This window comes from Marmota marmota, unplaced genomic scaffold, assembly GCF_001458135.2.
Source record: "Marmota marmota marmota unplaced genomic scaffold, marMar, whole genome shotgun sequence".
NCBI lineage: Eukaryota > Metazoa > Chordata > Mammalia > Rodentia > Sciuridae > Marmota > Marmota marmota.
This window is the reverse complement of record NW_026000164.1, coordinates 11532805-11557344: the sequence shown is the minus strand read 5'-3', so window position 1 is coordinate 11557344 and position 24540 is coordinate 11532805. Positions and strand designations below refer to the sequence as shown.

At 46.0% G+C, this 24540-nt stretch overlaps 1 protein-coding gene across 1 annotated transcript in view; it reads left to right on the top strand.

Moving 5' to 3' along the window:
* The window catches only part of Tbxas1 (thromboxane A synthase 1), a 154564-nt gene that overhangs the window by 51354 nt on the left and 78670 nt on the right, over positions 1–24540 (top strand). The window contains exon 4 of the mRNA XM_015493771.2: positions 10919–11015. Within this exon, the coding sequence (XP_015349257.1) occupies positions 10919–11015 (97 nt within the window). The remainder of the gene's footprint in view (positions 1–10918; positions 11016–24540) is intronic.

Genomic DNA, 24540 nt, shown 5'->3' with positions numbered 1-24540 from the left:
TTGGGGAGGGGCTTGGAGGGGGATGGCGGGGTGGGGAATGGGGGGGGAGTCCGCAGCGGAGGAGAAGGGAGAAGACAGAGATGGATCAGGAAGCCGCCCACTGTGACGGTCAGCCTTGATGACCAGGCTGAGGCACTTACCATTTTTGCTAATGGCTTTTGAGCTGGCTAAACCCGCGTCTTGCAGGCTGGTTCCTAGAGCTGACAGGGAGGTGGGTTTGGAGAGCAAGATGTTCACAGGAGTTCTCTCCTGCCGAGGGAAGGAGGAGGGCGGTCAGTCATCCTCTGGCAGGATGAAATGACCAGGCCCGTCCCCAGCCTAGTCCAGTCACTGTGTGCCGGCTGTTGCAGGAAGGGCTACTCCCAAGTAACAGGGGTCCCTGCTGCTCAGGCTAACACTGAAGCTGACGTCTGTCCTGCAACTGGTGGGAAGCAGCCCTGAAGGAAGGTGTGGATGAGGGCAATGGGGGGGGGGGGGTTCTGCATGTTTGGCCCCCCAGGGGGTGAGTCCCAGACCTGAGTTTTGTACAGAGGTAAGGTGCAGGTGACTGCGGCTCTGATTGAATGACTCCACAGGGGGCACCTCTCCATGTGGCCGGACTGAGGCAGGGAGAGCAGCCCCCAGTGAGGGAGAAGGGCCAGGCATGGGTGCCTTGGGAAATGCAGGATAATTGTGAGTAAAAGAAACACGATCTGAGGCTCCAAGTCTGGCTGCAGATTCTCCCGGAGCAGAAACAGGACATGGGAGGACACAGGGATCTCTCGGGACTCGAAGGGCAGACACAGAGGTTCACTTCCCCATGGACAGGCGCTCTGCTAGTCCCTTGGGGACACAGGGGGAAACAAGACAGCGCTCTGTTTCCAAAACCTCACACAGCAGCAGGAGCCCATGGATCAACTGTGTGGTGCAGTTAGAAGACCCCTGGGTGCCTTGGAAACTGCGAGGAGCGAAGGGCCCAAGAAGGTTCTACAGAAGAGGCGACAGGGACACCAGTCTGGGTTTCCAGACTAACAAAGGGGGTGGGTGGCACTTCAGAGGGGAAATGTGGGAAAGGAATGGGGTGTGGGGAAAGCTGAAAATATGGGAACCACACGTAACTTTCTGAAAGAGCAAAAGTTTCCCAAACTGTGTGCGGAGACACCCCAGGGTGCCACAGTGAACTCCCTGGGGCTTCCTGGGATATCTCAAATAGCTATAAAAATATGGTGACATCTGTCAGCCCCTATGAGAACTGCTTCCAATTTATGTCTATCATTTTTTTTTTCAAACGTCCTCTAAGTTATTAGAACATGAATATTTATTGTTTGGGCTTAACTGCTTAAGAGTGAGACTGTTGGCTACTTCTTTGGCTGGGGGATGCTATAAAAAACTATTATTGAGTCACTGAGGGTGTCATGAACTGAGAAGATTGGGAAACCCTTGTGTGAGACCAGCGGCGACAGGAGGTGATAATCCCCAGAAGGGCCACCGGTTACACATCGAGAAGCTGAGAGGTCTTCCTGCAGAGGGCTGGGAAGCATGGAGAGAGTCCCAGGGAACCACACAGTCAGCTTCTATTTCACAAAGGATTGGACCTTGATGGGAGAATTGGTCTGTGGAGAGAGCCCAGATGGGGGCTGCTGTCCTGGTCTAAGGGAGAGAGGCAGGGTCCAAACACAGCTGGGATTAGAGGTTGAAATGAGAATCCGGCTCTCCATGAGCATTATACAGCTCGTATTGCATACCTAACTCTAGAATAAACCCTGGATACACAAGACAAGGTCCCTGTGTTTAAAGCACTTGAAATCACATGGAAAGATGGTCAAGAAAAAATTATAATCGGTAGGAACCACCAGGAGTTAACCAGGCAAGAACAGGGAGTGCTGTCCCTGCGAGGTGGAAACAGCATGTACAAAGGCCCAGGAGTGAGAGATGGTGGAGGGTTTAGGAGTTGCAGGTTGGTTGTCAGAACTGGCTCTTGGAGTGGTGGGAAATAGGGAGGGCTGAGGCCAGCTGGGGGTCACGTGCTGAAGACCCCCAGAGGGCTTGGCCTTGGCAAAACACTGGGGGGTTCCAGTCAAGGGATAGCATTATCAGGTTGGCACTTCACAAAGTCCTGGGGAAAGAAAGTGGAGGCTCTCGTGTAGACAGGATGCCAGACAGACAGACCAGAATGCAGAAGTACAGAGGTCTGAGTGGGAGGCCCAGGGTCTGGCCATTGTGAGCGACCAGGAATTGTAGCAGCATGAAGAAGCAGGAGAGGGGCAGACTGGCCGGTCACCTGGGAGGGGACAGTGGGCAAGGGTCGACTCTGCCCGCAGCCTCTGCAGGGCTTCCTGAGTCTTCCTGAGCACCCTGAGGCTTCCAAGGGCAGCTGATACACAGCTCGCTCAGAGTGACGGTGGTGGACTCCAAGGCCCTTTTGTCTATCCCTGGTCCCTGGAGCAGTGTCCTAGTGACAGTCTGCTCTACCCCTCAGCCAACTCCACCTCTGGCCCTAATGACAGATGGGATCGCTAACCAAAGGGGGCCAGATGCCCCCATGAGCCAAGCAGGGAGAGAGCCCCAGGACTCCAGGCGACGGCCACTCCTTGGCACTGTGGGGACCACCCCTCCAGAGGAGTCGCTGCCAGCCCAGCACCAGGTCCGCCAGCATGGGGGCTTCTCTGTAGCTCTCTCTCAACTCTTTGGAAGTGACAAGTCTCCAGCCATGAGTGCCCACCTTGCCCCACTGAGCTTCCTGATGCTTCCATATTTATGGCCAAAGGGCCCAACTTGAGGCCTCGACACTGACTGGATCCCCTGGTACATCTTCAACCTGCTGGGGCTGCAGCTTCTGTGGGAGCCCCACTTCTCAGCTGCTCGGTGTTTGGCAGTCGTCAGAGACGCCGAGGCCCCCTGGGTTGTGTGTGGGTATTCCGTCTGTCTACAGGGAGTGCGGGGCTCCCACCTGGTCCCCCATGGGCACCCACAGGGTATGACCTGCCCACTGGGCGTGTGGGCCCTTCCCTTCCTGCAGGCTGGTCTCTCCTGCCAACAGACTTCCCAGCTGACCTCCATAAGCGCCTCCTGGCAAGGAAAAGGTCATGAAGGCCGAGTTTGCTCAAGGTGACACGGATGTCAAATCACAAAATAAGGTCTTGAAGGAGCCCCTGAGACCCCAGCACCGCCAACCTCTGTCCTCCTCCTGACAGCCTCAGTGGGACCGCCCAGTGACAAGCCCCTCCCCTTTCCCTATCCCAAAGGTCACACCCACTTGATATAAAACACAGGAGTAGTAAAGAAACATGTAAAATAAAAGGCAAAAGTACCCCATGATCTCCTGCCCTGACACATGTGCTGTTAGTGTCTGATCCGTCTTCCTCCAGACTTTTAGGAACTGGTCATCAGGACCCGGCTTATTGCCTGACACAGAGTATGTGCTCAGGAAACACTCCCTGGACATTCTGATTAACACTAAGATTGGCTATGAGTTATTAATTGAGCTAGACACACTGTTTTACAACACGCTTTCCTGTCCAGCTGTGTGACTTGGACACCTTTCCCAGTCAGTGCCTGGGGTCACCCTCCTCCTCCCCATGAACAGTCAGACCTCGGTCACCCTGGCAGAGCCAGGCAGCCCCAGGAAAACACCAAGTTCTCTCTCCCTGCAGTCCCAGAATGCAGCTGTGCTATTTTGGTTGAACTGACTGGTCAGTTTTTTTAAAAAAAGAAAACCACTAATTAAACAAGGCAAACAGGTGCTGTTTTTGTCTGCACAATACTTCACAGATTTGCTACGTTTTCTCTCCACCCAGGTGCTTTGGAGTTGAATAAGCAAATTATTATGTGCATAAAGAGGGATAAATGAATAACTGGTTACAAATTTCTTGCCCCTAATGGAATCTACCTGCCAGAGGTACAATTTTGGATTAGAGGGGAACAAGGCCTCACCTCCTTAATTGGGCTGGGGGTTTTCCGGTCTATTAAGCAAGAATATGCCCTAAATCTCTACCTGTAAAAGCCACAGTCTGCACAGCTGGGGGCCTGCCTGTTTTCTCTCACTCCCTACCAGCACTGGAGCTGTTCTACAGACAAGGCCAACCTGGAGAAGAGGCCATGGCAGCCTGCTCACCACAAGGACAGCCCGAGGCAGGGGTCAGTCCCTACCTCGGACAAATTACTTAGCCACACTAAATCTCAGTTTCATATTCTGAAAAGTGGGTTTAATAACCACCTCATCCATTTCCTGAGAATTACATGAGATAATAAAGCAAATATATACTTAGAACAAAGCCATCTCAAGAAGCAAGACGACACTGCTACATATTCATGCTGTCTTAGTTCATTTTCTGTTGCCATGACTGGATACCACAACTGGGTAATTTGTAAAGAAGAAAGGTTTGTCTAGCTCATCTTTCCATAAACCAGGGGGTGGGGCTGCATCTGATGATATTCTTGCTGGAGGACATTCTTTACAGAGTCCCAAGGTGTCACAGGGAATGATATGATTCTAGGGCGTATCTAAGTGACAGAGCCAAGATGGCTTTCCTAACAAACCTATTCTCAGGATAACCAGACTCCATCAACCCATGAATGGATGAATTCATTCATGTGGCAGAGCCCTTAATACCTAATTAAATGTCCTTAATACCTCTTAAATGTGCCACCTGGGCCTACCTTATAGTACCTCACAACAGGATTCAATTTCAACAAGAAGTTTGGTGGGGTCATTCAAACCCTAGCACATACCCAAGTACAAACCTCGTATCGGAAGCTTTTAGGGAAGTGAGCTTTGATAGGCAGAATGGCCCAGGTATCCACAAGGTAGAAAAGGTAAGAGGGCACCATACCAGTTAGGCTTCATGGTTATACCTGATGAAAACCCAAGTCAAGCCCACCATGGCACAAACTAACTACCCAACCTTGGAGGATCAAACCAAGAGCTGCTGTAGTAGAGACTTGGATTGACTTTGTACTTCCTGCACATCTGTCATAAATCTCAGCTGCTCTCTCTCAGTTCTTTCTGCAGACAGATTGTCTCAGTATGGCAGGAAAATGGTCATCAACAGCCCTAACCTCCTATAGTCCCAGTTTAGCAGCTCTAGGAGAAAGACTGAGCATGTCAGTCTCAGTCCCATGTAGAAATCCCGAGAAAGTGTTCTGACCCTGGCTGGTTGGGTCATGTGCACACCAGCTGGACCAGTCGTGGTTGCCAAGGAGATGGGATCCTGTGATTGGCCATGCCTAGATGGTGAGTTCATCCCCTTGACCACAGGGACAAGGTTCCATAATTCACAGCTCCTTCATAACTCTGTGGAATAGGAAGGCTGGCTCCCCAAGGAGTGGTGGGCAGACGGAGAGAGAGGAGCCATTAAAGAAGGAAGGCTGTGCTTGCTTAAGACGAGCTTCACTGATACTTTTCTCTATTCAATATCTTTCCAGGAGCTCCTCAAACTACAGATGAGCATTTTTATAAATATAAATTCACAAGATTACACAATTTACATGTAAAACGGGGCCAGTTCCCTCATGAGGTTCATAAACCAGCTCCGAAGCAATTCTGAAGGAATTGTTCGAAAATTGTTTTTAGCATTAGCAATATTACTAGAAAAAATCAGAAAGACTCCCAAGGTGACTACTTGAAAGGACGACTTTCATTGGAATGTAGAAGCATTTTTTGAGTCCAGATTATGTGAAAAATTATGTTGATAATAATGAAATCAATACAAATATATCACCAAAATATGTGTGTGCACCCAGGGTGTAACTGCTTTCTTTTTACAGCTCAGGATTTAGGGAAATGAGAATGGGTGTGAACTTTAAGCGTTTTTAACTTTGGGTCCCCAATCTGTTTACTGTCAATCATATCAGAGTCCCCTGGGAGCTTGTCAAAATAAGAGGTGACTGGTTCCACACCAGAAACCCAGGTGTGGTAGGTCGGGGTGGGGCCAGGCATTGTTGTTTTCTAAATGCTCCCCAGTAGATTTTGGCCACCCACAGGGCTGCCCACCACTGTTCTAGGTCAGTGTTTCTCAGAGTGTGTTGCAGTCCTGCTGCATCACAATCCCAAAGATGGTTTAAATACAGATTTCTGGGTCCCACCAGGCCTCATAGATCAGGTTTGGTGGTGAGCAGAGCTGCGACTTCATAGTTTATTAAGCTTCTAGGTGACCTGTTAAAACTTTTTATTTTGTGATAATTATAGAATCACAGGAAGTTGGAAATACATGCAGGGAAGGAGGGTCTGGGTACTTGTATTAGTGTGTGTGTGCATGCGTTGTGCGCTGAGGTTGGAAGCCTGGGTGTTGCGCATGCCAAGCAAGCCCTCTACCACTGAGCCACAGCCACAGCCACATGCTGTGTCCCTTTTCTCAGCTTCTCCCAGTGCTAACCTCTTCCATAACTATAGCATATTATGAAACCAGAAGGTTGACATTGGTTCAATGCACAGAACTTATTCAGATTTTATTCAGGTTTATGTGTGCTCAAATGTGTATGTGGGGGGGGGGGGTAGGGTATCATGTATATTTGTAAGTATCTCTCTACTACTCTTCCGTGGTGCAAAGTCTTGACTACTATAGTTAAATCTTAGGATGTGATACACTGATTCCTCTCACTTCATTCTTCTTTTAAAAATTGACTTGGTTATTCTAAGTCTTTGGTTTTTCCATATAAATTGCTTGGAGTTTGGTAATGCATTAAACCTATTAGACAACTTTTGGGAGAACATGTCTTCCAATCCTTAAGGATGGTAAGTGTCTCCATTTACATAGGTCTTCTTAGATTTCTTTCATCAATAGAGTTAATGATACTCTGTTTTAATTTTGTTTTCCACATGTTAATTGTTAGTATATAGACATACCATTGATTTTTTTTACATTGCTCTTGAATCCTGCAAACTTTTTAATTTATTTTTTAGTATTTTTATCTACAATCAAACCAACTGAAAACAATTTTCTTCATTTCTTTTCAATCTATACACTTCCTATTTATTTTTCTTGCCTTATTGTACTGGCTACTATGTACAAGAGTAACAGGAGTAAATAGCCTTGCCTTGTTCCTGATCTTAGGAAAAGCATTTCACCATTAAGTATGATGTTCATTTTAGGATTTTTATAAATGTCCCTTTATCAAGTTGAGGAAATTTCCCTTTATTCTTGAGAGATTCCATCATGTACAGGTGCTGAATTTTGTCAAATGACTTCTTCATGTTAACTGATATGATCACATATTTTATCTTTTTAAGGCTATTAATATGGTAGATTATATTGAATGATTTTAAAATATTGAGCCAGTTTTGTATACCTAGTATAAATGCCACTTGTAGTATTTAATTCTTTCTGCACATTGCTAGGTTTGCTTTGTTGAAGATTTTTGTGTCTAAGATGTGAAGGATTCTGGGCTGTGGTTTTGTTTTCTTTTCTTCTTTTTGGTACTGTCTTCATCTGGTTTTTCTATCAGGGTAATAATGTCTTCATGAATTGAATTGGGAAGTGTTCCCACCTCTTTTAACTTCTGGAAGAGATTATGTACAGTTATTGTTGTTCTTCTTTAAATATTTGGTAGAATTTTCCATTGAAACCATCTGGGCCTGGAGATGACTTTTTCAGGAAATTTAAAATTATGATTTCAATTTTCTTATGGTAATAGGATTATTCAGATTGTTTCATTCATCTTGGTTGGATTTTAGTAGTTTGTGGTTTTCAAGGAATTGGTTCATTTCCTCATTTTCAAAATCATCAGCTAAAGTTGTTTGTTATAGCTGCTTATTCTTCTGTTTTGTTGTGCTTGCAGAACTGGGGATTGAACCCAGAGCCTCTCACATGATAGGCAAGGGCCCTGTCCCTGAGCTACACTGCCAGTGAGTTTTTTTCTTTGTGTTAGTTTGTTGTTTGAGTCAGGGTCTCCTTAAGTTGCCCAAGTTGGCCTTGAACTTGTGATCCTCCTGCCTCAGTCTCCCAAATAGCTAGATGACAGGTGTGCACCCCCCTATCTGGCTCCCTTATCATTTTAATGACTACAATATCTATGATGATAATATCATTGGTTCCTGATATCAATGATTTGTGGGTTTTTTTTCATCTTTGTTAGTTTTGCTAAGAGGTTTTTTCATTTTATTGATTTTTCAAAGAGTTGGCACTTTTTGTTTCATTAATTTTTTATTGTTTTGTTTTCCACTTTATCGCCTTTGCCCTTATCATCATTATTTCCTTCTTTTGCAAGATTTAGGTTTTTTTTCTCTTATTCTGCCATTTTCTTGGGGTGGAAATATAGATAACTCATTTAAGATCTTTCCTGTTTTCTAAGGAAGCATTTAGTCCTATGAATTTCTCTCTTGTTTCTGCTTTAGCTTCAACCCATATTTTAATATGTTGTTATCTAATTATTACATTATACTTATAACTATAAATATAGTGATATATTTATTTTCTTTTGTTTATTCATTTTGTGTTTCACTCTTCTTGCCTTCTTGTGGGGTTTTTTGAACATGATTTAACATGGTTTTTTTTTTAACTTCTTAAAATTTTTTATGTCATGTTGCATGGTTTTCCTAGTGGTTACATAGCTATGCATACATAATTCATCACAGTCTGTGAATACGAATGCCTCACCACTTCAAATGACCTTACTCCTTTGTGGTCCCTTTGCTCTTCTTACTCTTAAAATATAATTGTCCCAAGTATTCCCTCTAAGTACATTTATCCCATCACATGGTGTTATAATTTTTGCTTCAGCCATCAAGTATATTTAAGAAACTCATGAGAAGTGGGGCAGTCTAATAGTTTCTACGCAGTCCATGATTCTTTCCTTTCTGAAGTTCCATATTTTCTTCTGTTATCATTTCCCTTCTGCCGGAAAACTTCAGTCGTCATTCTTGAAGGGCAGACGGACTACTGACAAATTCTCTCAGGTTCTTCATCTAAGAGTGATTTGATCTCGACTTCTTTCCTGAGAGATTCGTTCACAGATAGACGACTTGTGGTGGACAACTCTTTTCTTTCGGGACTTGGGAAATGTGCCACTTCCTTCTGGTCTCCATGGTTTCTGACAATAAATCTGCCGTCCCCAGTTGTTTCCCATAGATGTCATTCTTTTGGCTTTCAAGACTCTTTGTTTCTTTCTTTTTGTTTTCAGAAGTTTAATTATAAAGTGTCTGACCATGGATTTCATCAGATTCACCCTATTTGAAGTTCACTCAGCTTCTTGAATCTGTAAATTTGTCTCTTGCCAGCTTGGGGTAATTTTCAACTATTATTTCTTCAAAGTAAAGTGACTTTAGGCATATTATTTTAAGTTTGAGAAACTGCTCTGGAGTAGGTTTCATGAGTCCCGGAGCCCTTCAGATCATACACAAACAACTGCAAGGTGTTCGTTTCTCTTAGAAGGGTGTCTACAGCTTTCACTAGATTCTCAGAAGAGTCTATGACACTTGTAATAAGATTTTTAAAAGCATTGGCTTATGATCTTATCAGGTTATTTTCCTTTTCTTGGTTAAAACCAGTAAGAAACTAGTTGGTATCCTTTCTTTCTTTACACTGCATTTGTTGAAATCCTGTTGTCAAAAGATTTTCCCAACAGTTTTGAAAAATATGATCACTTAGGTGAATATTTTCTGAGTGTTTAATATGTGCCAGAGAAATATTTTTCTTCCCAGTCAGTGAGAGGGAAAAGAATTTAAAAAATTAACTTGGTTTTGGGTTGTGAAAAGTTCTGAGTAAGAATTCTAGAATAAACTTTCCCCTTTACAATCTGTTCCTAGGGCGGGAGTTGTGGCTCGGTGGTAGAGCCCTTGCCTAGCACAGGTGAGGCACTGGCTTTGATCTTCAGCACCACATAAAAATAAATAAATTAAATAAAGATATAAAAAGAAATAAAATCTGTTCCTCACTGCTCTGAGCTGGATACACCAGTGATCAAGTCACAACCCTGAAAGTACAACACTGTGCACTAGAATGTACATTACGCAGGGGCCCCTTGTCCTCAGTCTGCTTTGCTTCACACACCTGGCCATCGGGCACTCACAGTGCTCCCCGGGCAGCCTGGCCCTGGCCAGGTGCTCAAGCTGCCTGCTCTGCTCTCTCCTCCTCTGTCACCCACCTTCTGGAACTAACTCCTGCTCACCTCCAGAACATGGGTTGGGAGCCCCATCCCGGAAGCCTTCTTCCTCTCCTCTACCAGCACTGTTAAGTATTCCTCCATTGTCAGAATGTCACACTGGAGGCTGATTGCCTGACTGTCCCTCCCATCAGACGCTGAGACCCTTGAAGCCCGTGACCAGGCCTTGGTTGCTGGGTGTCTCCTGGACTTTCTTAAGTGTGAGACACAGATGTGAGCACGGCCTCCTCCGTCAGAGCTCCCCACCAGCTGCCTGCAGGCGCTCCTTCTCCATCTTTTCCTGAATGTCATAAGTATCTGTTAAGCTTCTTCATAGAAAGGCATGGAAACCAGATGTTGGGCCCTCCCCCAGAGGTTTCATCTCTTCAGAATTCTCATAAGCATCTGTTTATTCATTTGCTTTAGACTTTTTTCAAGAATCAGTGTAAAGGTTACTGGTCTTTGACAGAATGCCTAGCTCCCCAGTTTTGGAAAATGCACATGACCTTGACCTCTGCCACTTTCCTCCTTGGTCTTCCTAGTGGATCTTATGGATGAATGCCTTATTACTGTATTTACATTTACAGATCTGTCTTTCCTAATTATAAGCTCCTTGAGGCAGGGACCCTCCAGGGACTGGTACAAGGTGGCTTCCCAAAAATATTGGTGGAAAGAAATCGATGTCAGGCCGTCAGAGCTCCACTGGTGCTCGCAATTGGAACATGCCTTTCCTCGTCTTTCCCACGTCTTTACTTCTACTTACTTTCATCCTTTCCCCTGAGCCACCACGGATTCTTTGGGGGAAAGAGAAGTGGGTAGATTAAGGCCACACGTTTTAATGTGATTTTTTTTTCCCTTGCAGGTACTATCTTGGTCGTCGGATGTATATTGTTATGTCCAAGCCAGACATGATCCGGCAGGTGTTGGTTGAGAACTTCAGTAACTTTTCCAACAGAGCGGTATGTCGTCTTCTCTCTGCATGTGGATGGGTGAGGGACTCATCATAAGAGGCAAGAACTGCAAGGTCGATCTAATAGGGATACTGTGCGCCTCTGACAGGGCTTAGGTAAACACCTCCCCAGGGAACTACAAAGGGATGCATCGGACTGCTACAAAAAAAAGGTGGCATTTACATTTGTGAACCTCTTCCAGAAAGCCAAAGCTTGAGAGGAGTTGAGGCTAAGAAAAATGCTAAAGCAGGAGAGTTTCCTAAAGCTGGGTCGGAGGCTAGGGGAATCCACGGGGCACAGGCCGAGTCATCTTGGAACTCTGAGCAAGGCTGATAATGTCAGCAGGAAAGCAGAATGCCGCAGGTTTTATGTTCATATCTTTTCTAGAAGGCATAAAAGTATTAAGGCCAGAAAGGGAAGGCAAACAACACTGATAGGGAAATTTGTCCCCAAGCAGGAGGAGGAGCCTGTAAGGGAACCCTTCCTGTTAGTTCAAGTCTCCAACCTATTGAAGGATGTACTGCCTCTCCCCCTGCCCTTTTTTGGAGATTACCTACTCTACTTTTTAATCTTTGATGAAAAAAAAAATCTCACAAAATGGCAGGGGTGACAGAAAATGACAGAGGTGAGTGCTATCCATATTTTCCCAAAATGGAGAGAGAGAAATTCTAGCAGGAATTCCCTTTAGAGTTTTTTTTTGTTTTTGTTTTTGTTTTGTTTTTTTCTTGGACCAGGGATTGAACCCAAGGGCACTTAACCTCTGAGCCACATCCCCAGCCATTTTTATGTTTTATTTTGAGACAGGGTCTCAGGTTGCTTACAGCCTCTCTTAAGTTACTGAGGCAGGCTTCAAACCTGCAATCCTCCTGCCTCAGCCTCCTGAGTTGCTGAGATTACAGGCTGTACCCTTTAGACTTTTGCATAGATATTTTAGCAGGAATTCCCTCTAGACTTTTTCATGGCAATTTTGCTTTCATAGAAAAAGTCTAAAGTGAATTAACAAACAGATGCTTGTGAGAATTCAAACAATTCCGTGCCAATCTTTTTTTTTTGCGGGGGGGGGGGGGCAGTGGGGGATGTCAAACTAACTCTCATTTTCCATGGATAGTAGGTAATGTGCGTATTCCATTCTTTTGTTGATTATTTGGCCACGGTGCTGTCTAGGTGCTGATTGTAAAGAGAGAGAAGACCCAGTCTTGCCCTCAAGGAGCTCAGTTTAGTGAGGGAGGCAGACCAGCAGAGACCAGCACCGCCCAGCAGGGCAAGGCCTCCTGCAGTGGAAAATTCAGGGCCATCCAGGCTGCCAACAGGGGAAAGCTTGTGGATGTGAGACCCCTGGGGCTGCATCTTAAAGGAACTATCCCCAGCATTCCTGCATTCTGTAGTAGTAGACCTACCAGAGTAGATTTTTGGGTCTTCACAAAATTTATGAGATTGGTGCGATTATCATCTCCATTTCACAGACAGGAAAACCAAGGTTCAGAGAGGTTAAATGACCAAACCAGGTCACATGACTACCTGGGGGAAGAGCAGAGATTTGTGTACCATCTCCCAGGGCAAGTCCAGAACTCTCTTTTACTGCATGATTACAATGGCTGCCTCAGGTGACATTTCTGGATGTCAAAGTTTAAGAGAATAATTGGTCCCTCACCCAAAATTATGCTCATCCCCAGAGCATCATGCCCCATGCCAGACACCACACGGCCACTGGAAGGAGGTGGCTGCCTGGCCTTCTGTCTCCGTCATCTCCGAATGGCCAAAGAAATCGCAGAGGTTTAACTGCTTCTAGTTTCTCTTCCCCAGCACAGTCATCATCCCACTGCTCAGACACTCCCGAAGGCCTTTGTCCTGCTGGGGTCTTACAGACTGAGTCCTGGTTCAGTGTAGATTGCTGCTCCACCAGCTCAGCAAGGGGTGTTGATTGGAGAAGCCAGGGGAGCCGAGCGTCAGAGTACCTGGGCCACCAAGTCCCATCGGAGCAGGCGGTGAAGGCTGCCCAGGCTGCCATGATTCCTGAGCCCACCCGAGCCCTGAGCAGTGAGATGGATATGGCAGCTGTGTGATTCCCTATGGCTTCAAGTGACACCCAGTCTGTTCCCAGGGCACAAGATCCTGAGAACAGAGCTGGAAGAGGGCCCCCTCTAGGAGCAGACAAATTCAACCCATGTGTTTGAGCTGAGGATACCAAAGGCCTTTGGCCTTGGTCAGTTTCTCCTCCAAACTATTGGCAGCCCTCCCTAATTTCTTCCACCCCCAGACTGAAGTGTGTTGGTCCTGGACCCCAAACTCCAGAGTAGGGTTCTAATTTCCTTCCTCTTCCACTCATCCCAGGATTAAGCCTTCAGCATGAAGTTGAAGTCCCCCAGACCAGATTTAAGGGCCCCTGTAACTTAGATCCATTCCATGTGCTCCAACCTAATCTCCCACTTCTCCCCAGGACAAGCTGTCACTCCCTCAGGCAGGGACCCTCCATTCTCTCCCTAGCCTGTCTCATGCTGACAGCCCCATAGCATGGGAGACAGCGGAACAGTAGGCTTCATGCTCAATAGCCCAGTGAGCTTGAGCAAACTTCTTCACTTCATTAAACCACTTGTTCCTCCTGTGGGAAATGGGGAGTAATGCCAAACGGGATCATGCAGGTAAGCTTCTGGGCAGCGCTGGGCAGGCAAGACCAGCAATCATGGTGCATGAGTTGCTTTTAGCAAGAAAAACTCCACCTCCTTCACACCCATCGGAACCCTAGCCACTTTTCAAGACTCCCTTCAGATTCTGCCTCCTCCAGGAAGCCTTCCCTGCCTCCATCAACATTCTCTCTTTCCTTGCCCTGGACTCGTAGGCTCCGGCTTATCTGCACCACTCATCTTTGCAATAGATCCACTGAGCCTTCTGCTATTTATAGTAAAGGAAGGTGAGGCTTTCCCCCTACCTTGATCTTTAGTCCTTGAAGGCCAGGAAGCATATCTTGGACTTCTTTTCTGGACCCCGTGGCCCAAACACATAAGGACTATTCAGCACCCAATATATTTTTGTGCAAACTAAATTAAGCCTCCACCAACATGACAACCTCCCCAGAAGAATGAAGCATTACCTGAACCTGGAGATTCCACACTCACTTCTCCATCAAGGACATTCACAAACGCATTGGAGAAAGAAAAAAGGGGGGAAAAAGACCCATCAAAGACCCATTGTGGATTAGATCTCCAGGAGACCCTAGTGTTTATCATTTTCCATCTGGGACCCTATCCACTTATCTTTATCTTTGTTTACGGTCTTTAAGCCAATTCCATATTCATGATAAAACAACCCTTAGTGACTCAATTTTTTTAAAACAGTCGTTAGAGTGGGATTTTCTCACAGGTTTTTGAAAGTCAAATTAAACTGGGTTCTGTGGTTCCCTCTTGTCCATATGCTTATTTATCTGCTCAAAGAACTCAAGGAGATTAGTGAGGCGTGATTTCTCCTTCCTGACACCAGGCTGCCTTCTCCCTAATAAGGCATGTTTACTTAAGTGTTGAGCGACTGGGCCTTATTAGACATTCGCTCAGTAAACATTAAACGCTTGCTCTATGCGAGCCTCCACCAAACGGTCCCCTGTGATACAGAAATACTTCGGCATATTAGTTTGATGCATTAAGTGAAAAGGAACTTAAATAACGCAGAGTTTCATTTTCCAACAGTGAGAGCTCATCTCTGCTCCCAGATCCAGGCTTGAGTTATGTGTGTCCCTGGGCAGCCTGGCAGAGAATGGCGGTGATGTGCCAAGCTGGGTTCAGCTGAAATTGATGTGAGCTGGGAGCACCCCCTGAGGGACCCTTGGAGCATAGAGGAGGAGTGACTAGAGGGAAACCCAAGTCAGCATCGAGCACATATTTGAATTCCAAAATCATTGAATGAAATATTCTTTTTCAAACCCCAGAACACTGAGCAGAGCAGAGTAGGACCCGGGGTGGCCCTTGTCACTTCTGAGTTTTCAGTCCCACATTTTCCCAGACACTTGCCCCTGTGGAGCGCGTCCTTTCCATCTTGCCCCTTCTCCTCTATCGGTGCCCTCAGGGCTTCCTGAGTCTGCCCCGTGTGGGTCCAACTGCAGTTTATCATTAAACCCAAGTCCGTCTTCTGAGCATTACGGAACCTCAGTTGTCCCTGCGCCTTAGGACTTGAATATTTTCACTTCCATGTTTCTAATTAGCTTTTTTCTTTTTTTTTTTTTTTGCTCTGAGGCACTGGACGTCATGAGGGTCTTTTTGTTGTTATTGTTATTTTTGTTTAAATATCTGTGGAAACTGGAACAGGGTCCATGTGACTCAGCAGAAACTACTATAACCAGTAGCAGCGCACCCTATTCTTGGCCTCCCATCAAGGCCTGGAGTTGGGGAAGCGTGGGAAGGATGATAAGGGGTAGGCTGTCTTTAGCCCATTTTCATTCTATTTGGATGGGGGAGGGGGACATGGAAGCCATGCACCTGTCCAGTCTTGAGACCTGCTGCCTTGGGTCTATGAGCTCTGAACCAAAATGGCGGCACAAAGAATGGATCAGCTGCTTAGATGGGAGTGGAGATGGAAGGAGAGGGTAGTTGTATGTGTGTGTGGAGGGGGTGGGTGAGTACAAGCCCTCAGGTCCTTATCCATAACAGAGGTCACTTCTTCAGGCATGGATCAGGCTACTCACAAGCATTACATCTAAAGCCCGTGTTGAGTTTGGTGAGTGGCTTTATCCAGAGCCGTAAGCACCCAGGGGCCTGGATGCCCTCCGTTTAGCCTGTCAAAGGCCTGCTTCATCCCCTCACCACATGACTGTCAAAATCTAAGGATGAGTCACTTTGGAACCACAACCCCCTTGGCCTTGGCAAAGATGGCTAAAGTTAGCAGGCAAATGAGTCGCCGGAGACCTGGTTACCCTGTGCACCTGCAGCAACACCCTGGTCCACAGAAGCACAGGGGCTTCATCAATAAGGAAAAGTCCATTTAGAGCTATGGGTGGATCAGACCCACCCGTGCTGGGGCCTCAGGGACCTGCCTGCTGGCATCTGCTGAGAAGAGGCGGGACATCAGCAGGTTTGCCGTAAAATTGCCCCTTTTTAACTTGTCCCTGTGCCTATAACTGGCACCATCTAGAGTTCCTGTTCCCCTTTCCTTTAACTGAAACAGTGAGTAAATGAAGACATGCAGCCGTTCAGACATGTGCTGTAAGGTTTAGGACGTGAGAAGTTTGCTGCGTATGATCTAGGGAAGCTCTTGGAACTCCAGGCAAATCTGGGAAGCTTTTTGGATGCTGTATTTTTTGAGAAAGGTCAAGTCAGGCTCTAGGTCTGCAGCTCTAAGTGAGGCAGAAGTTCTACCTGGAAGCTCCACCAGTCGGCAGAGAGCAGGGAAACGGAACTGCCACTTGCCTAACTGACACCTCCATCTCTCTCTCTCTTTTTGGACTGGGGATTAAATCTGGCGCCATACACTTGCTGGGCAAGCACTCTGCCACTGGGATACATCCTCATCCCTTTTAAAATGTTTTTATTTTGAGACCGTCTTACCAGGGTGGCCTTGAACTTGGGTCCTCCTACCTCAGCCTCCTGAGCATCTGGGATTGCAGATGTGCCACCTCCCTTTGAGGCAGATCTCTCTGATGCACGTGGAATGTTTTGTGATGCACAGGAAACTCTCCAGCCTGAGCAGGAAGCTTCTGGTCCCAGGATGGGTTGCCCACTGCAAGTCCCAAATGTCAGCCACAGTGGCTTGCCTGTCCCCTGCCCGTGGGCCTCCCCTTTCTCCTGCTTTGCTCATGGCTGAATGCGGTTAGTCCTGGAGAAGTCAGATCCATGGGATTGCATTTGATCTGTAAAACACACTGAGCTGCGAGTTTTGAACATGATAGGGGGGTCTGAACTTGAACCGGCTTGAAAGGAACTGCGTGCCTTGTGAAGCCTTGGGCTCGCAGGAATGAATAGTGCTGAGTGGCATTGATTGTGAATGTTCAGGTGTTCTTCTCTCTGCCTTGCAGAACTTTTTTCTTAATTTAAAAATCTTGTTGAAAATGATTTCATAATTTTATGTCTTACTAGGCTGTTGGTTCAGCGGGAAGTCAACTTTACATTTTTTTAAAAAGAAATAAGTAAAATCTTGTTCTTACATTTATGTCTTCTTGCCTTCACTTATGGTGACAGAAGTAGAAATAAGTGTGTACACCAGGAGATTAATATCTAGAGTTTGGAGTGAGAATAGTAAATAAGCCATAGAAGCAATACTGGTCTCCAAGTGGTTGTGTTCCTGAACATTCCATGAATGTCAAGGCACTGGGACAGTAAGTCCCATCCCTCCCTCTTCCATGCCCAGTCTCCTTTATGTAACATCCCTTTTCTTTCCATTTGCTCTTCTTCTAACCCTGGGCCCAGCAATATGGTGAAAAGCCTTAAAAGAAATTAAATCAGATTCCACATTTTCTACCTATGATTAGCCGTGTGACTTTCAACCAGTCCTTTAACCTCTCTGAGCCTCAATTTCCTCCTGTGTAAAACGTGAGTAGCTACTCACTGAGGTCAGTTTGGTCCCTGATCACGTGGCATGTGGCAGTCAGAACTTACAGGTCACCAGAGTCTCCCCAGCCTCCCAGGGGGCCATTTTAAGCTTCAAATGCAGAGCCAAGCGCCCCCTGCTTCCCCCAAGGGAATGTCTTTCCAGCCGAGCATGACAGATGTCCCATCAGGGACACCCTTACCCTTCTCTGACACTGCTCTGGCAAGGAACTCTACCAAGATCTGTTGAAGAGTTTCCACAGAAGAGTTCATGAGCCCCTGACTCCCACCCCCACTCAAGAAGGGCGCTCGCTGTCGGAGTGGATCTCATGGAAAGGCAGGAACTCACTTGGAACTCTCAGGAAGGGCTGCCATAGTCTGTCCTGCGCCTTCAACCAGGTGAGAAGAGGCCCCTTCCATCGGCCGGAACCACCTTGGCAGATGGAGCCCGAGCTTGCTTTTTACCTGCCACGTGCCTGGCCCCTTGAGCTGTGGACACACCTCACAGCTGACTCAGTGGCTGCTCTTTTGGGTCCCAGTTGAAAGCGGGAAAAGGAAGGTTATGTAATTTCTGGGACCATTTTCTATGGGCACGGAGAATGAATGAAAATGATCCACTGTGAGAGCAGAGGGAAACCTTTACTATTTTTATTTTTAGTATTTTATTCTTAAATGTCTGCATCATTTTTAGTAAAAGGAACATCTTTGTTATTTCAAAGCACCAAAATATAAGCGCTACTTGATTCCATCTTTGTATAGCCAGGTAGTAACCGTCATAAATTGAAAATAGCCTCAAGCATAGAATTTAGGATAATTCAAGTGACGTATCGTTCTGAGATTTAATTGATCATAATCTAGTGAGGGGCAGTGCCAGATGTTTCCCACACCTGGTGAGGAGGAGGCAGGCTATTCAGTGGCTTCATGGGTGTGCAGGGCTGTGTGGGAATCAGAAAGGACATCAGGAACAGTGGAGCACAGAGATTTGGAGATCATGCATCCTATCTGATATTAACACGTCTGCAGCTGAATTGACAAACTTAACAATGAATGAGTTGGGAACATTTACCAGTGTCACAGTGTCCCTTGCTCTGCTTTCCTGGTACCCTCAGTTCTATGTGCCATTGGAGACCTGTCCTCCACCCTGTCAATGCGTCCCGGAGGTCATTCATGTCTCCAGGGAAGGTTCTTGCATGTTTCAGAACACAGGGAAACTGTTTCTGGCTACAGCTCCATAAGGCATGTTGCCCCTTGATCCTTGGCCACGATAATATACATCCTGAGTTAGAGCAGAACTGCAGCAACGCATCTTGTAGCACTCTGGGAAGAGTCTGTGGGTCTTGTGCAGCTGTGCCAAGCGAGCTGAGGGGCACCAGGTTAGCCCACAAACACCCAGAAGTGATCTTCATGCAAGCATGGTATGCGAGGTGTGGGTTTTCCTTAATAATTTGCTCCTCGGGACTATGTGACTCTTCAAAGTTGAAAGTTTATCCTTGGCTGGCCTAATAAGAAAACAGGGATCTTAATTGAAAGGACAAACATGTTTATCTGTCCAAGGGGATCTTAGTAGTTGAGCCACAGGCCACAACTAAGCTGTTTATCAGGATACTGATAGAATCAGAATCACCCAAGAGTTCATGCCGTAAGGTAAAAAGCACTTGGTGAGCTGTAATATTGACAAGTGTTGGTCATAAACCACCCCATTCCCTGCAAGTGAACTGTGAGTTGCCATTCTCTGTCTTGAGCCCTACTATGGGCCAGCCTCTGGAGATAGTAGGACTCCATAAATGTTCACAGCTCGGTAACAGACAGATACTATTCAGAGCTGAACTTGGAAACCACCAAACATAAAATGCAGCAACCCAGCTCAAGGCTGCCTTGGTGATGTCACGGGTTCCCAAGGCCTTGGCGAGCCCCTGTTGAAAGTGGCAGCTGTCCAGCTGTGGCCATGATTGCCAGGGAGCACCCGAGGCTGTAGTCCAGGGTTTCAGTTGTGAAGCTCATCCATGTCCTCTAAACGTTCGTCTTTCTGAATGTCCAAGGCATGGCAATTTGGATCAGAGCAAGTGAGGACAGAGGGGTCCTTTTGCTGGGGTTTTCTGTCCCCTCCCACTGCCAGCTCTAACTCCACCCCTGTCAACAGAGGGAAAGACCTTGTGATCACAGTCACCTCCCTCACCGCCCTGCCCTCACTCCCAGGGACTTTGCATTCCCTCTGTTCTCCTTCCCTTTCCTTCTAAAATGCATCCCTGTCTGAAAACCATCCCCTAGACCACATGGTCTAATCCTATCACACATCACCAGGCACTGTCCTGTTGGTTCAGTAGGCAAGGCTTCCTCTGTCCCTAACATGGATATCCCAACACAGTCCAACCAGCTTGTGGTCAGTTGAGGCTCCCAGGTCTTTTTAATGTGAGTTATTGTAAGGCATGAAGCCTTCTAGTTACGTCTATTTATCTTGTTGGTGTTCATCCAGCATTCAAGTCCATCCAAAGGAAAGGTTTATGATTTAGTATTTTTTAAAATTGAGATCACCTCCATACACAAATCCTAAACCCAATGCACTTTGTGTATGCAGCACTCACGTGACCACAACTCACGTCAAGACACAGAATATCTTCTGTGCTCCAATTTTGTTTTCCAAGTGTAGAAATAAAACAGAACTTGTACTCAACAATCTTATTAATCTCAATATTAATTATAATATTTACTTGTAATTAGTTCTCGGGTCTTCCATGTTATATAATCATGTCATCTATTAATAACTAGCTTTATTTCTTCCCTTCCAATTTTTACATACTTCTTGTCTTTTTCTTGCCTTCTTGCATTTCTACAAAGTCAACTAGAAGTTGATAAGGGACACACTTGTCTTGCTTCCAAACTTGAGAAGTGTTGGGTGTTTCCCTATTGAGTGTGATTTCAGCTAGAATTTGTTTTGTGAATATCATTCATCAGGTTGGGAAAGTTCACTTATATTCATAATCCACCAAGAGTCATTATCGTGGATAAGTGTTGAATTTTAGCAACTATCTTTTCTGCATCTGATGAGATTATGTTTTCTCCTTTACTATTGATGCAGCTAGTTGCATTGATTGCTTTTCAAAAGTTACATTCGTGAAATGAGTCCCATGGGGTCTGGATGAATGACTCTGTTAAAGGATCACTGGATTACATAAGCTAATATTTTCTTTAAAATGTTTGCATCTATGTTCATGAGAAACATTGACCTATAGTTTTTCATTCTAATAAGCTTTTGTCAGATTTTGGAATCAGCTTATGCTGGCTTCTGGGATGGTCCAGTCTCATGTTAAATTGTGATCCAGGGAGTGTTAATCTTCCAGCTGTGATTTCTGCAAATCAGAAGTTTACTATGAAAATAACAAATAAAATATTTGATTGGACTGAGTTAAGTGTAGAAGCCTGGGGTTCTCTATTTGTTTCCAGATTGATAGTTTTATTTGTCTTTGGTTGTTCTACCAGCTCTGAAACCGCCCAAAGGAGTTATTTACCCACCCATTATTTCTCTTCCTGCTCCATAAGAATGTCCTTGGAAATCATAAAATGTTTTCTTTCCCACATCTATAGATCTGTCGCTCCATGAAAGAAAAAAAGAATGAGGTTACTTTGGCACTACTTGCTGCTAGTGAACTCGCACTGACTCCTAAAAACCACGTTTTAAAAATAATCTTTGGAAAATGAGAGTGGGATGCTATTTGTACGGGGCTTGGCAGTGAGGTCCGGGCAACGGGGCTTCCCTCCGAGGTGTTTCCTGAGACGTTTCATAATGTAAATCGGAGTCAGCAGGCAGAGGAGGAAGGGGCCAGAGGGATGGAGAACTCGAGGTATAGAGCAAAGAGCTTGTAAGGAGACGCCGACCCTAGAGAGAAGACAGTGTGGTCGAGGTACCAACAGAACAATAGAAAGCAATCTCAGACCTGTGCGCCGGGGATGGCTCTGAACAATTCAAATGTCAGAACTCAAAGCTCATGGTCCCCGCTGACTCGCGTTGTTCCCCCACCCCACGCCCAATCCATTAGGAAATCCTGCCTTCTGAAGCCTGCCAAATCTAACTGCTTCACCCCATCCACAGCCAGAACCCTGGGCTCCTCTGAATGGCTGGACCCACCTCCATCCTGGGTCCCCACAGACTATTCTCAACATCAAAGCAGATTGAATCCTTAAAATACAGGTCAACTCAAGATACAGCTCTGTTCAAAAATCTGCACTGCCTCCTGTGTCATACAGAGTAGAGTAAAATTTCTACCTGGGCCCCCGAGGCCCTCCACACACAGCCCCTGTGACCTCTCCACCCCCGTCAATCTCTCCACTCTAGCCTCACGGGCTTCTTGAGTTCCTTAGTATCTTTGCCATCGTGGTCCCCTGCCTGGAGCTGGACTTCCCTCTACCCAGCTCCTTGTATCATTGGCTCAAATCTCACCTCCTCCAAGAGCCCAGTCCTGACCCTTTGCTTTAATGCCACATCTGACCCTTCAAGTTACTTCTTCTGTATCTGTCTGCCTTTTCCCACTAGAATTAGCAAGGACCAAAAAACTTCATCATGTTCACAAATGTATCCTAAGTACCTATATCAGGGCCTGGCTCTCAATAAATATTTTGGTGAGAAGCCTCACCATCATCCTGAGAGGTGGGCACATTATCATCTCCAAGTTACAGATTGGGAAACTGAGGCCCAGAAAGGTCAGTTTTAAAGGTCACACAGAGCCAAGACTTGAACCCAGGGGTCTGAATCTAGGCCTGTTGTTACTTCTGCCTTATCCTGCTCAAGTCTGGGGTTAGAAAGTACAGCCCGGGCTTCCAGAAAGTTCCATACCATCTCCAGACTATTACTATAAAGCACCGAGTCTGCCTTGTGCTTGGAGAGGGTGAGGAATTGGCAAGAGCATGCCAGGCCTTATAAACCCAGTTAGGGAATTTGCACAAGAAGATGGTACCAGGGTAGATTTGTATTTTTATCTTTTAACTGAGTCATTAAAATTTTGCATAACAATAGGGCACCATGTGATACTGGGTACATGTATACACTATCTAATGTGTAAACCAGGTTCAAAAGGTCTGTTTCCTCCAACATTTATCATGTCTCCACAGTAGAAGTATTCACGAGCCTTTCTTCTAGCTTTTTGAGATACACAGTCCATAATGGTTATCCAGGTTCACCCCAGAGCTTCTTGCTCCTAACCAACACCGGCTGATCAACCTCTCCCATCTCTACCTCCCCATCTCCTCCCCCAGCCGCCTGAAACCACCATTCTACTCTCAACTTCCATGAGATCAACTTTCCTATTCTAGAGAGATCCCACTACAGCTGGACATGGTAGCAAGTGTCTGTTTGGAGGCTGAGGCAGGAGGATCACAAGTTCAAAGCTGGTCTCCACAACTTAGTGAGACCCTAAACAACTTAGTGAGATACACAGTCCAAAATAAAAATTAAAAAAAAAATAGATAGATAGATAGATAGATAGATAAAAGGAGTATTCCCCCTACAATGTGGAGAGTGGAAAGGTGGGATCAGGCTGGAGGCAAGGAAATCAGGGGCTCAGGTAATGGTGACCTCAGCCAGGGCAGTGGCTGTGGGGATGGAGGCAGTAGCCCAGCAGAGATTTCCAAGCTGTGACTGATGGGATTTTAGTTGGGAGGAGATGACTCATGGTTGTGTGGTCTGGGTTGGAATGGGTCTTTCAAACATTTCAACCGTGACTTACTAGAAGAACTGTATCTCCCATGTTGATGCAGAATAACAGAAAACACACACACACACGCACACACACACGTATGTTACATGTGCTCAATGATAAAATACAGACCCTTACTTTGTAAAGTTCTCCTCCCCCACCGCAGTCCTGGGAACTGAGCTTCATGCTAGGCGAGCGCTCTACCACACAGCCACACTCCTAGTCCTGTAGTTTCTAGTCTATTTCTTGATTCTTTCTTTTCACCACCCACTACACTGATCTCATGACAGATTCTGCCTTAGAGAGAGATTGGAGACACCTTCGCTAAGACTGGAACACAGCAGCTCAGGCTGTCAGGTGGGGTCTAGAAAGCCCTGTGTCCCCAGATCTCTTTTCCCAAGACCCAGAGTCCCATTTCGGCCCAGCACTCAGTCCTGCCCTGTCAAACTCCCCAGTCTGCTCCTCTCTCCTGCAGGGAAAGTCTGGTACCTTTCAAGGTATTGCTTAGCACATATGGAGACAGGGCTTGGCAGATGGAGGGAAGGGTTGTCTCCCAGGTACAGAGTTTCAGATTTGCAGATGAAAAGAACTCTGTAAACAGATAGTGGTGACGGCTGCACAAAAATGGGAATGCACTTTATACTACTGAACTGCACGCTAAGAAATGGTTAAGACAGGAAATTCTATGCTATGTATATTTTGCCACAGTTTTTTTTTCTTTTTGCTATACTATGGGTTGAACCCAGGGGTACTCTACCACGGAGCTATACCCCCAGCACTTTTTATTTTTCTGTTTTGATACGCAGTCTCACTAAATAGTTGGCTTTGAACTTGCGATTCTCCTGCCTCAGCCTCCTGAGTTTCTGGGATTACAGGTGTGCACCACCACATTAGGCACAATTTTAAAAAACTATGTGTAAACTAACTCTTTAAAATGTCTGATGTGTTGTTCTGGAGATGAAGTCTGTGGGTGGAAGAGTTCTGGATGACTTAGATCCAATCCCTCCAAAGCTCAAACTTCCTGCATGGTGTCCATGAGTGGTGCATGGCCCTGGTGGCACAAGGCAGGCTTGGGGCCTCAGCTTCCAGGGTTCCTCCTCAGAGAGCCTTCCTGGCCCTGCTCCCCCACACCCTCTTTCCTTCATAATGTCCTCTTTCTCCTAAGTTATGATATCTATTTGTTGGTTTATGAGCTTTCTCTCTACTTCTCCACTAGACCAACCTCCCCACAAGGCCAAAGCAATGTCTTTTGGATTCAACTCTGTCTACGCAGCTTCTGGAAACTGGTCTGAGTTTGCTAGAGGCCAGAACAGACTCCCACAGACTGGGGGACTCACACAA